Source organism: Trachypithecus francoisi, unplaced genomic scaffold, assembly GCF_009764315.1.
Source record: "Trachypithecus francoisi isolate TF-2019V2 unplaced genomic scaffold, Tfra_2.0 Lachesis_group3, whole genome shotgun sequence".
NCBI lineage: Eukaryota > Metazoa > Chordata > Mammalia > Primates > Cercopithecidae > Trachypithecus > Trachypithecus francoisi.
Window position 1 is genome coordinate 37,985,947 of NW_022681468.1, and position 14,713 is coordinate 38,000,659.

At 33.1% G+C, this 14,713-nt stretch overlaps 1 protein-coding gene across 14 annotated transcripts in view; it reads right to left on the reverse strand.

Moving 5' to 3' along the window:
* The window catches only part of GPHN (gephyrin), a 791,686-nt gene that overhangs the window by 198,010 nt on the left and 578,963 nt on the right, over positions 1-14,713 (reverse strand). Inside the window, exon 10 of one of the 14 annotated variants that reach the window (XM_033187698.1) lies at positions 11,767-11,808. The exons of the other annotated variants lie outside the window; for them this stretch is intronic. Coding sequence (XP_033043589.1) covers positions 11,767-11,808 — 42 coding nt within the window. The remainder of the gene's footprint in view (positions 1-11,766; positions 11,809-14,713) is intronic. 14 annotated transcript variants of the gene reach the window in all.

Consider the following 14,713-nt stretch of genomic DNA (forward strand, 5'->3'; position numbering starts at 1 on the left):
CCTTGCAGGTGGGATGTTTAAAAGGAAGCCAAAGTGATTTCAGACACAGCTTTTAAAGCAAATGACATAGTATGACTCCCTCTAGCACATACATAGTATGACTGCCTTTACTACCTCACCTTTGTTCTATAAACTGCTGCTTATGCTCTGCAACTACTTAAAATGGGAAAGTTAGAACAAGTGACCTATCCTTTAAATGCTGAAGTAAAAAAGGAATGAAAAATGATGTCTAGTTTCCCTCCTCCCTTTTTTATTTTCTCCATCCCTCCCTTCTCTCTCTTCCATCACCCCTCCCTCTTTTCCATTCATCATTAATTTGCAGCTACCAGGACATACGACTCTATAAAGCAAAAGCCAGGTAGATAACTCTAGCTGGGGAACATTTCAGATCAGAAATAGAGATCAGTTATGTCCGAAAGTTAGGTAATTGCAAGTGAAAGCAGTGCATGACATAGGTTGACTGAAAGAGTGTTACTTAACATGCACAAGAGCGCTTTAGAAATGCTACTGTCACTGATCTGTAATAGTAAGAATGGCTAATGACAGAGACCTTTGCCATATGGTAGCAGTTGAAGTTGAATGAATAACATTTTGATTTTCCCTTTGAACTCTTGAATTGTGCTGCATGGCTCTAAAACTAATACATTGGTGAAGTTATAGATAAACTTGGTATGTGGAAAGGGAAATGAACTAAAGGATGTCATTTAGATGATCCAGAGCTGCTGGTCACACAACATTTTTTGTTTATTTATATTTCATCAGCCCACATATCAAAGGTTGGAGGAACTGACAGTTGTCTGGTTCAATTAGTGTATTTACATTAATAAATTAAGCAAAACTTAGTAACTCATAGCCCAGAAACATGATTTAGAAAAATAAATGCCAAATTTTGGGATCATTTATTTACTTCCTATATTTTCAAGGTGAAACTGTAATGTAAAAGGAAAAAAAGATTTGTTTCCACTTGGAAAAATAACATCTGGTTTATTTTCTACCAAGTAAAAATTGTATACATTAAAGTAAGATGAATGCTTAATGGAATTAATGAAGGATGCTGATTATTTAAACATCAAACCAGTGTTCCTAATAAACATAAAATTTTGGAGGCAATTATAAAGTTTATTAAAAACAGTTTGGAATTGTCATGGATACGAGGGAGTTAAGTCATTTTTGATATATTTTATGCTGGATGATTAGGCTGTGAAATTGTATAGTAAGACAATTAAAATCAGTCTTAATTTGACCCAAAATATTTCAGACTCTGAGCCAAATATTTGAGACAGCACACACATGAAGACTGACTCAACATTTCCTCATATAATCTCTTTCAGGTCTCAATGGCAACCTTTTTTCTCTTTCCTACTCTTCCACCCAAGTGCATTCTTTGAAGGGACTCCTAACCTCCACAATTGATGATTACTAGTGATTAATTTAGCAGCATCTGACTGAAGACCATTTTTACCTCAGTTCACCCTTTCATTTCTAGGGACTTCCCTTCTTTGTCAAGCATTACACAGAAGTTCACCATTAATCTAAAGCTTCAATATTAAATCCAAAGGGGCTAGATTGCTATGGAATTTTTTCTTCAGTGCAGACGGACACAGCAGCCTTTTCAGAGTCATGCATTAGTTCATGCCACGCTTCTCAACAAGAACATTTAAGCATGGTAGCCCAAACAGAATTAGATTTAATTGCTGTGTGCTGGTATAGCAGCAAGTTGACAAAGAGAAAAAATAGCAGCAAGCTGGGTTTTCATGACTCCAGGCAATACTAGGTGCAGAATGGTATGAACAAAATTTCGAAAATAGATCCTTTTTTTCGTATCCTGAGGCAGACAGAAATAGGACAAGGAAAATTGCTAATATAATTGAAAACTATGGCTACAAAAAGACCACATGAATCTGAATTCCATTCACGGTTTCATGAAACATTAATCCAAAAATATGTTTAAAGTCTTTCTGAATTCACCTTTGTTCTGTAAGTTGCTGCTTATGCTCTGCAACTATGTAAAATGGGAAAGTTAGAACAAGTGACCTATTGTTTAAATACTGATGTCAAAAAAGAAATGAAAAACTACGGTAGTTTTCTTTCTTCCTTTTTTATTTTCTCCTTCCTTCCCTTCTCTTTTTTCCACTGCCTCTTTTTTACTCTTCTTTTCCTCTTAAAATACAAAACACTTGAGTACCAATATACCTACTTTTTCTCCCTTGTCAATTCCAAGGGAGAAATATAATACACATATTATATATATAATATTAGTCTTTCTAGGTAAAATCCATATCCAACTGTTTTGTTGTAAAATAAAATTATTTTAGAGAATAACCCTTACTGTGTTTCATAATTATTTGCTTTCTCTAGTAATAAAAGTCACATGGAAATTAAGTCAAATTCACTTTAAAAGGTAGATTTGAAAGTGATGCAAGCACATATATTCAAAGGGTATAGGTGACTTCAACTTATCAACCAATGCATTGACATTTATTCATGGACATAAAATAAGTCATCGAAAAATGAAACACGAGTCTGTGTTCCCAAGATATTTAAGTTAAAAAGAAGCAAGTCAGTATGATAAATCAGGCATACTTATAAAACACTCTGACATCATATACATGTGACTAGACAAGTTGAATTTTTCAAAGCTAATGGAAAGGATATCACCATATATTCTCCATTTCTATTTCTAATTTAGCCTATTTCTGATTATGGAATACATTGTAGAAAAAGCGCTCAAGTTCTCTATAAATCTTAGCTGTATAATTCTTGTTAAAAATGAGAATGAAAATGTAAATCCTTTCACAGGGAGGTGCTGCCTGAAGGTGAAAGAATACTATTAAAAAATCTTAAATAAATATAATAGATTTAGGAGTTAAGACTGTAAATATTGTGGATGAATCTACTTTGGAGAATGACAGCTGCAACTGTAAAGGGTAGCAAGCACTTATTCATATGATTAAGTGGCTAAAAGTGCAAGGGAAATGCTATCACGATGTTTAAAATGGATTCCATAAGACTCAAAATATGCCCTTAAATTCAACTTAGTGAATGAAAAAAAAAAAAAAGACCAAATTCCCTTTCACAAACTACTTTTGCTGTGCATATGCTAATCATTCTGTCCTATAATGCATCCTGAGCTCCTCTTTCTTTCAGTCTCCTATATCACCCAAATATATCAGATAACTCAATAAAGCTGATTAAAGGATTTAAAGGATGAAAATTTGCATTCTCTTCCAGTAAGTCATGTTTATAAAGAGTAATGTCATGCCTTGCCTTTATCTCTCCTTTCCAAGATGTCTGAACTTAGCAAATTAATTAAATAAGCCTTACTACCAACCTGACACCATCTCTGATAGATAAAAATGTGGCCTAAAGAAATAGATACTATGGCATTTTAAAGTTATGTAATAAGACTCCAAAAACTCAAGTCTATTCTAGGAAAATCTGCCTTTACCAAATTCTTTCTTTGTGACTTAACAATAATTTGGTGAAATTTAAAATAACTCCCTCATGACTATTCTGTGAACACAGGACTCAAGAATGTTGATTTTCCTACAGACTTTTTTGAACCAATTAGTAAAGACGTTTAGTTTTCAAAGCCAAAGACATTTCCTCTAGTCATATTTTAGAACAACATAGCCTGAATTCATAGATTATGATTTTTAAAAAATGGACAATATTTCAATTTGTAAAATCATTAAGGCCCCATATTTAATTTCTGCAACATTCTCTATAGGCATAATATGGCAATATCTACTCTGTAGCATGTATAGATGTTAAATAAATGCTTGCTGACTTATTATGACCTACTGGTAGTTTCAGCAAAACTGAAAGTATAAACAACCAAGGAAAAAATAACAAAACAAGATCAATTACAAGTTTTACATTCACACAGCACATTCCAACCATTATGGTCTTTTAAGCTCAGAGTATGTTTTCTATACATATTTGGCTCTCTGACTGAATTTTCATGTAAAAAATAAAATGCACACAGGATAACAAGATATAATCCCTTTCATATTGTACCTGAAAAATTCTGTTTTTACATTCATTATGAATTAGCTTTGTCATGACTCCCTTCCAGTTTCTGAAATTTCATCAGAATATCCCTTCCGAGGAACATAGAGGTATAGTTTATTCAAATTTTAGAGATGGGTAAACTGTGGCAAAGAGAAATGCAATTATAGCTCACCACGTCTGATTAAATCAGACACAGACCTGGCAGTAGAAATCATTACTTCTTTTAACTCACAGTCAGTCATATATCTGTTTAACTTTGCTCTGCTGACTCAAAGATCTATATCTTGTTTATAAGATATGAAGGATACAGGGGGTATTTAATAAGTAGCACTTAATAAATGATTAAAGAATCATTCAGAAAAATCATCATTTACTAGGAAGAGGCAGCAAGAAGTAGTCTAGGACTAATAATATCACACTTTAGAAAATTTACTGAAATTTAATGATACTGGCATAAATCTTTAATATAAACATTCAATTCATATACTCCTTCAACAAACATTGACTGATGATGCTGTGGGGAAGTCCTTGTCCCAATTTCTATAGTTTCCTCTTCCCTTTACCTTCCACTATAATGAGTACTGTAAGGAAGATTGAGCTGTCAAAGGAAGAAAACAGGATGTAGATCCCATTGCCACTCAGAATTGGTCAGGTAAAATGCCTTGAAGTAGGCTGGATTCTGTTAGAAGTTAGAGTTCATTTTCCTAAGAAATAATGTTATAATTAGTAGACAGATTCCTACATTAATCCATATATGTCAATTTAAATCTCAATTCAGTTACTAATAGTATACCAGCTAATTAAGAGTTATATGAACACTAGTCTAGAAATCTAGTCACTACTTATAAAGTTACTTTTTGTGAGGAAGTGCTTTGACGACTTACAAACTGGTGATTGCTTGTAGCATATGACATATAATAGAATAGAAGGACAATATAATACTGATAATAAAAAACCACTATTCCTACTAGTCATCTTCGGGGTGTGTTTATGTGCATAACTAATCCAGACACTAAATGGGAAAGTTATTTTGGAGAAAAAGACAATTGAAAAACTGGAGAAGATAGTCACCTGGCAGAACGAAAAGAAAGACATTAAATGTTCACGTATTTCATATTCTATATGCTTTACAATGACTAGGAAACAGAAATAAGGCAGGAATGGTACAAGTGCTGATGTCAGGTTAAGTTGATAGTGGAGCTAATACTTGTTTCAATCAGGCTGTGGCTAATCACTAGATGTAAAACATATTCTACTCTGTGACAAATATAGCAGATAATATATCTGAAAGAGTTAGTTGAAACAAAAAATAACTTTACCTTTAATATAACGATAAATATTGATAATAATATAGTCAATATTTATTGAGTACTTACACATATCAGGCACTGCACCAAGTACTATTAAGCTGTTAAATCCTTAAGATACCCCAAAAGGTGGTATCATTCCTATTTTACGGAATATGAGGTGTAGAGAAGTTAACTTGCTTAAGGTCACAAAGTTAATAAGGGACAGGGTTGGGTTTCAAATCCAGGGTTAGGATTCAAATCTAGCCCCAGACTTTCAACAGTATGTTAAATTGATCTTCAGTAAGTCTACTTCAACAGTACAAGAAAGCCAACAAAATATTAATAACTGCCAAGCATGAACATTTTTAGAATATGGTGAGAAGCTGATTAAACCTGATTCTTTCAGAAAAATAAAGAGGTTATTTAAAAAAAAGTATGTCTCATGATCTCAAGCCCTAAAACCATATGGTAAGCACAGGCTATTTAGGACTCTAGGTATCCAAAAAAAAAAAAAAAAAAAAAAAAGAGAAAAGAAAGAAAAGAAAAGGCAACATGAAGAATTTCCAAACATTAAATTTCAAGTGGGTCTTTAATTAACAAATGACTTCAGAAAGTACTGAGCTACTTAAAAGACAGGATTACTATATCTTTCTCAATTCTGGGAGAGAATTAAGCCTTAATGCATTTATATTCATTGTGTGTAATGAATAAACTTCTGTTTTTTGAATATAGAATGGCAAACTCTTTACAGGATCTTAAGAAAACAGCTACACATATTACTTCCTGTGTTCTATAGCTTAGCTGAAGAACACTGGTTGAGAAGGAAATGCTTTGAAAGAGAAAAATGGTGACTGGGGAAAATTGATAATTCTACTTGCTGAATTCAAGGCTATACATTTCACCTTGTATAGCCTTGTTTGGGAGTAAAACCCAAAGGAGCAAAAGAAAATTTACCTTGTTGCTGGTCTAAAAGATACTTATCTGAGTCTTTAAAAATTACACTAGGATTGGTGGTAAACCAAATCTGTGTAAATCCATGGAGATGAACCACAGCAATATATGACCATGAGCTGCTTCACATTTCTTAAACCTCTGTAATGTATGGAAAGCTGCCACTTTCATTTTTTTTTTTTGGCCAAATCCAGGATTTTAAAGTAGATGTGGCTACAAAGCTCATTTATGTATCAGAAGTAAGGATTAGGAGACAATTCAAAAGCTGAAATAACAAAAATGACAACATTTAATGACACACTAAATGTCAAAGATGAAAAACAAGAACGAGTAAAAGACAACTAGAAGATTTCTACGCAGGGACACTTTAAGAACATTACCATTGACAGAAGTATTAAGAAAGCAGAGCTGGACATATTGAGTTTGAGATCACAAAAAGACATTCAAACAGCAGCTGGAACTGTAAGTATAAATGCAGGTGAGCTATGTCATTTTCATGCTATCACATTATAATATGACATTATAACATATAATGTGCCATCATTTGGGCTCTAGCTATATCTCTAATTAATCTATTTCATTTGTAAATTCTCTAGAACATAGGAAAGAAAATTTAGAACATCATGATGGTAAGCTAATCTGTATATATATAAAGCTGGACTTCACTTAAGTACTTTATGGACTCTCTTCATTCCTACTTTCATGAAGGAGAGGATATACATATTTCCTTTCTCTCTCAAAGATACATATAGTTTATATATTAGTTTTAAGGCAGCTCAAGAACTTTCTAAACTTGTTACACATCCATTAATATTCCCTCATCTTAAACTTTAAATTTTTCTTGCCCTGTTTTCACTGATGGCCTCTTTTATATTGTAAATGATAATTATACGAGGCAATATACAAGGATAAGCAGAAATTCGCTAGTGCCAACTACAATAGTGTGTTTTGAAAATATTTTTATTATGGAAATTTAAAAACATATGCCCAAGTAGACAGAATTCTTCTCAATTCTTTTTAAAGAATGCTTTAATTAGATGGATTTATCAAATATCCCTGTTAAAGAGAAAGTCATGTGTTTTCCCATTATCTCTATGGCTTGGCTACTAATTTGTATGTCAGAGAGACAGATATATACTAATTTTATTTTTAACAACACAATTTATATACTCTAGTTCATTTCTACAAATTTGAAAGTGAGGTAGGAATCAATACATTTTAATAGCAGCAGCTGTAGTGTTTTCAAAAGACACAATTCTAAGATTTCTTCACGCTATCTCCAGTTTTCTAACTATAGTATACAAATGGCATAAAAATAATACATGTGAATAAAAGGGTGGAACATTGTAGATAAACATATTGAAATAAGTAATAAACCATTATTAAAGATTTTCTAATTGAGATTTTATATAGTAGAACATCTTAGGTGGTTATCTCACAGTATAGAATCTTTACTTTTTGGCTACTGTTTCTTCCTTTGTAAACAGTATGTGGTTCTGGGGTGTTTAAAAAATGTTCCCATTTTTTCTTTTGAAGTAGAAAATGGTATGGTGTTTAAAGTCCATTTACCTTTCTTCCCTTCCTTTTTTTCTCTCTGCCTTCCTTTCTTGAATATGTAGACCTACTCACTGCAATTCAACTGAAACTTCTGTTTGCAAAAGCTCCAAAACTGTTAGGCAGTCCAAGTTTGTTTAGATCAGAATTGGTATCCTAAGAGTGTCTAAGAGTTCAAAGGACAACTATTTTGCATGTTACAACTTTAAAACCATCTTTCCTTTAGGTAGCTGGAAGTTCTTAAGCATTAAATAAAAACACAATTTTCAGTCCCTGTCTACTCAACAGGAAATAAACTATTTAGCTTCTAAATGTCAAATTATTTAAATCAACCTTGCTACTGGGAAATCTAAGACATTAAAGATAAGGCTCTAAAGGGTTCAATTTGGACCAGTAAAAGCATGACAACTTGGATGTTTATTAATTTTCTTTGGTTTAGATACTGTTACAAATTAATAAATTCATATCTAGTATATATTTCAGCTTCTCAAATAAGCAGAAGGAATTCAATTTCTATCAGAAGAAAGTATTAATTCTGACTTTGGTTTATACTAAGGGAATTCTGAAGCAGTCTTTTCAAAGGATTTGAAAAAGGAGCTCTGCTAGAACACTGCTGGAACAAAGTTGAAAATCAGTTAGAAACGTGAAAGATGAGTTCTTTTTTTTCCATTTTGCTTGAAGGGATGAAAGACTGTACAATATGAGACACTATCTCACTCCATTAATAATATTTTATGTATTCTAAATGTAAAGCCAATTCCAAAGGCCAAGAAATAGCTGGCAGATTATGATTATATTTAAATAAGGCATAGTAGGTAGCTCAGTATTTATCAAATGACTAAATAAGAGAAAAATAACAATAAATTACATAACAATAAATTATATTACCATAAATGTTAGATGTCTTTCTAACATTTCCTTGAATTAAAGTTTTGTGTCTTATAGGTGCATCTTCTCATAGTATATACCCCAAACTATATAAACAACCTGAACAAAGTAAATGGATGAAGTGAAAATACAAGACTACTACATGCTAGTCACAGAGCTAATGCCTTTTAACAACTTCTTAACAGGAGAAAGCATGGTATTTAAGAAAAGACAATTTTCTATCACTCACTTGCTAGCTTTATGATCGGCCTCTTTGTGTCTCAATTTCCTCATCTTTAAAATGAGGATGACATTAATATCTACCCAAAATAAGGCTGTTACAAAGATTAATTGAAAATGAGATATCAAAAACAAAGCTTATCACAAGTAAAATAATATATATATATATATATGTACACACACATTTTTTTTTTTTTTTTTTTTACAAAGGGACCATAACTACATGGAGAAACGTTTGCTAAATAGTATCAGCCAGCTGAGGTTATAAATCTTGTTCCTATACAACTCATGGATAGGTTCATTTTTGAGCAAGGCTTATTTTTTTCATTTAATGAATGACACAGAAAATAGTGATATGCAATTGGTAAACCAACGTGCTACATTAGGGATTGAAGACTTTATTTCTTCAATAGTGAAGGTAAATGAAGATGATGATGTAAATGTAAGGGAAAGAAGAGATAGAGCCATGGAAGGTTTGGCTACCTCCATAGTGATGCTATAAAATAAATACTGTACTTTGTACCAATGATCTTGTCAAGAGGTTTCCAAATGAAAAATCTAAAACTAAGAAGAATATTCCTTGAAATTTTAATTATTAGGGTTTACAGTCTAAAATTCTGTGAAATATTTACCAATTTAAGACTAAAAAGAAATAATTATTTCTAGAAAGAAGATTATCATGAATATTAGATTCCTTAAGGAGTTCTTCATTTTATTGGCCTTTATAGCATCATAAATTAACCATAAACAGCACCTATGGAGACTACAGAGATGTGGCATTGAGTGAAAGAGAGAAACCCTACCACAAATGACAGAAAGAGAAACATACTTCATGACAAATAAAGAAAGCCCATATGTCACAATGAAAAAAACAAACCTAGATGAAGCCAGAGTTAAGAGCTGAGTGCCATGGTGCGAATGCCACAGCATACATAATCCCCCCAAGAAGCCAGTTCCACATTCCAACGTTAGAGCCCTCCTGCACACATGCTGTCATAGAGAAAGTAATACCCTGATGGATGCTGTAGGCTGTGATTGGAGATGATGCCAATGGTAGACTTCTTACACACTCTCATGGGAAATGGAGAATTGCCTGGATGAAGTGGCAAAAAGAAATGTGTTATATATTTTTTACACTAGCACTCATAATCTTTGGGAATTAAGAAAAGACCTATAGAAAATGTAGTGATGAGATGATACCAACCTTCTCTTTCAAATGTCTTTGTTGGTACTACAAATAGCTCATTTGGCTTTTGTTTGCTTCTCCTTTGTGATATGTTTCAAGAAGTTAACTCCCCAGGAAATCAGTTTTAAGAGAAAAAAATCTCACAGTTATAACTTGCAAAGTTAATTGAAGAAGATAGCTGCAATTCTATTGTTGAATTCTAAATTCAACTTTGTGAGGCTATGGGTTTGTCATGCCATTTCTTTCAAAGTTTTTTCTTAAAATTTGAGATCTGCAGATGGTATTCTGCCTCTGGTTCTGCATATACTACCTGGTATTTTAAATAGTCCTATCTTTCAAGGGTTTTATTTGGGATGACATTCTGAGATAATATTTTTGTAATCAGAATTAAGCTGATAATACTGGTCTTAATATGGTAGCTATAGTGGCCTGTACAAAGTAAATACATGTAGAAATTATATTGTAAAGAAAAGAACAAAGGTCTTAAAATTCATAAAGTCCTTTTTTTTTTTTTTTCCAGATGAAGTCTCACTCTATCACCCAGGCTGCAGTACAATTGCATGATCTTCGCTCACTGCAACCTCCACCTCCCGGGTTCAAGTGATTCTCCTGCCTTAGCCTCCCGAGTAGCTGGGATTACAGGTGTGTGTCACCACGCCTGGCTAATTTTTTTGTATTTTTAGTAGAGGTAGGGTTTCACCATGTTGGCCAGGCTGGTCTCAAACTCCTGACCTCAAGCTATCCACCCATCTCGGCCTCACAAAGTGCTGGGATTACAGGTGTGAGCCACTGCACCTGGCCTGAAGTTCTTTTATTTACCTGTCATATTTTGAGGTACATATACTCTTTCTTCTTAGCTACTCAAACAGTGCCCCTGCTTTGAAAGGAGACTTAATGGATATTCAAAGTCTATTAATAATATTTCAATAAATCTGCTTTTTGAAAACAAGAAAACCCATTTATTCTATAGTTTAACACAATACGAATACAAAATTAAACCTCCTAAAAGACAAGGAACATAGGACAAATTTCATGTAAAATATTTTACTAAAAGAACATGAATCTCTTTACTGTTAATCTCTTCCAGATTACAAGAATCTTAGGAAAATATAAGTAGCAAAAAATTATTAAAGCAACCTGATGAGATTTAAAAAAAGGAATAAATCTTTTATTTTATATAAAACAGATGCATATTTATTTTCTATTTAATAAACAATTTTGGATGTTTTCCTATGTCTGTGGTTAATGAGACACAATAATCAGTAATTGAATACAAATCTTCAGCTATCAGACACAGACATATATAGATATACAAACTGGAATCTCGCCTTTAGCCAATATGAGTAATAATAAGTTACCTAATTCAAAAGAGTCATTATGGAATTAAGGTAGTCAGAGCAATCAAGTTGGCTATCTGGGCTTTAGCTATTTCAATATGATGTAGTGACTGCCAAAAAAAGTTATTCAGACAAGAGTGCATCATTCATAAAAATACAGAAATTTCCCCCTAAAACAGGTGAATTTTCCCCCTTTGGTATCCTCATCCCTTTCAGGCAAGTGCAAAGTGCAAGGCAAAATAAATTAAGGCAAAAGGAAAATAAAATGAGAAAAATGGTGAGGGCGAGCATGTTGTTGACCATGTAAGAAAACACGTGCAAAATATACCTCAGATACACTATAGGTAGATGAGCACGAGGGAAGCCGAGCCTGGTTTTGCAGTGGGGAAAAGAAAACACTGTTAAAGAGGAAAGGATAGCATAGTAAGGGTCACAGAGGGTTTAGATGGCTCCATCACCAACACACTTGGCCAGATAATAAAACAGCTATATAAGCAGACACTTGAGTTTGAAAACATGTCAAGACTCAAGTTATTTGAAAGAAAACTTTGTGACAAAAAAATACCTTGCTAAAAAAAATCCATGATGGAGATGACGCCCTCTGCTCAGAATCTGGTATGATCTTTTTGAGAAGATCCTCATTTAAAAGAGAAAGCAGAACGCTGGACAATTTTTCTTATGATACTGCACTGATCTTCACTGGCTTAACACTAGTGAACTACATGGGAGGTTGTTTATAGAATAACTCTACCATACATGTTCACAGTATTCATTAAAGAGGGCACCAAAGCCAGTATTCTGATTCTGATTTCCTGTTTCGACTATTCCACTTTTGATATTACTGAACCTCTCTTTCTCCACTGAAGAAAGATGACAATAGAAGAATCAGAAATGCGCTTACTATCAGATTTGTTCTTTAATTGTATTTCCAGTGTCAAGCACAGCAGAATGTAGTAGGTGCTCAATAAATGCTTATTTGAATGAATGAAAATACAAATCCCTTTTCTTCTATTCGTAGAAAACTGAACTTATGAAATAACATTCAGGAATTTTAAAGCTTACAATCACAAAGAGTTGTGCAAAAAAGTATCATTGCCACTTACTGCTTTGAGGCACTTTCTAAAATATAATGGCAATAGCAACGCTATAAAAATATAAAACCTTAAACACACAACTCTTCAACAGACTTAACCTTTATCAGAATGATTCACAGAATTTTTTGAACAGCTATTTCATCACTGATTTTTAAAAATACCTATTTTGTACTCACAGTCATGTTTAACCTTTATGATGTTAAATTGATAATGTTCTTCCCTGTTCTTATTTTCTACGTTGTCACACTGCCATGTTCAATTCCGTGTACTCTTTCCTTGTTAGGTTGTCTCACAATGCCATGTAAGATGAAGTTGTTAAGTATGTATTCTCTATTTACAAATACTGCAGGAAGTATCAAAAGGTAGGATGGGGAAATGAAGGTACTGGAGAAGGTGACAGTAGAAGAATCAGAAATGCACTTATTATCTAAGATTTGTTCTTTAACTGTATGTCCAGCATCAAGCACAGCAGAATGTAGTAGGTGCTCAATATATGTTCATTTAATAAATGAATATACAGACCCTTTTTCTTCTATCTTAAAAAACTGAACTGGTGAAATAATGCTCAGAATTTTTAAAGCTTACTATTACAAAGACTTGTGCTAAAAAGTATCATAGCCACTTATCGCTTTGAGGTACTTTTGAAAATATGGTAAATTCTATGCATATTCAGAAATTACACATTTTCAACCATATACATATCAGAATTTCTTTAGCAAAATGCTAGTTCTAAGAAAATCTTGCTGTGTATGTGTTCTGTGTCTATATCTATGCCCATAAAACTGAAATACTTCATATTTCAAAACAGTTTGAAAGTCTTGTCATTGTTAAAATTTACTCAGTTCTCTATTTTCTACTGCTGGGAAAACTTACTTGAGATATTTTATTAGTACTTTATCTTTGAACTAAAGTCAGTTCCGAGGAGGGCAATTCTATGGTGCACATTAAACATCTCAGAAACGTGTCACTTTCATGCTAAATGATGTCTTAGGCCACTGCAGGTGATTTTATTAACATCATGAGATTTTTTTTTGTTGTTGTTCAAAGTACAGGATAAGATAGATTTTTCTTTTTCTTTTTTTTGAGACAGTGTTTCACTCAGTTGCCCAGGCTAGAGTGCAATGGCGTGATCTCTGCTAACTGCAACTTCCACCTCCCAAGTTCAAGCGATTCTCCCGCCTCAGCCTCCCGGGTAAGTGGGAATACCGGCACCTGCCATCATGCCTGGCTAATTTTTGTATTTTTAGTAGAGGCGGGGTTTCACCATCTTGGCCAGGCTGGTCTTGAACTCCTGACCTCAGGTGATCCACCCGCCTTGGCCTCCCAAAGTGCTGGAATTACAGGTGTGAGCCACTGTGCCTGCCCGTTTTTTCTTATTTTTATAATTGAAACCTTAGAATTGAATTAACTACATTAAGAGAATAATAATAAAGTGAAAAGTAGCAAAATTACTCAAAATTAGTCCAAAGACATAATCCTACAATTGAATTACTGTTATCTTCATCATTATTGTAGTCTGGTCATATTTATAATACATCATCTACCAAGACACTCAGGATGTTACCTAATTATTATAAATGAAATAGTAAATCAATGAATATTATTAATATAAATAAATGCCAAAATGTCAAACAAGGAAGGCTCAAATAATGTTCTACATAAAAGAACCAAAAGACACTCAAATTTGCTTAAAGTAAGTAGAGTTTACAAAGTGTTTGCTCACCTAAGTACTATTAAATACTTACTTATCTAGGGACTAAAGTTCCAGCTTTTCTTCCCCACTCAAAGTCAGCTGATTCAATGCGAATACCATTTAGATTTTTAAGGTATGAGACTTGATCACATCAGTGTATCTTTTCCAGTTGTATAAAATTTCCCATAGAAGGTATATGATTTTAGGTGAGGCCAAACAGGGCATTTAGCAAAAATCAAAAGTTCATCATGTTCTTCAGGGGAAATATCTTTAAGATGTAATGAAGTAATAAATAGAAAATTGCAATGTGTGAAATGAAAGTACTCTAAAAACATATTTTATATAACGTTTAAGACAGCAATAATGAGATTTATCTTTGTACTCTGAAAACTCAGAAAGGAGCCTCCAATAAAAGAGCAATTTATAATCTATATTCTATCCACATTAGAGTTCCATATTTGAAGACTTTGTGTGTATGTGTGTGTGCA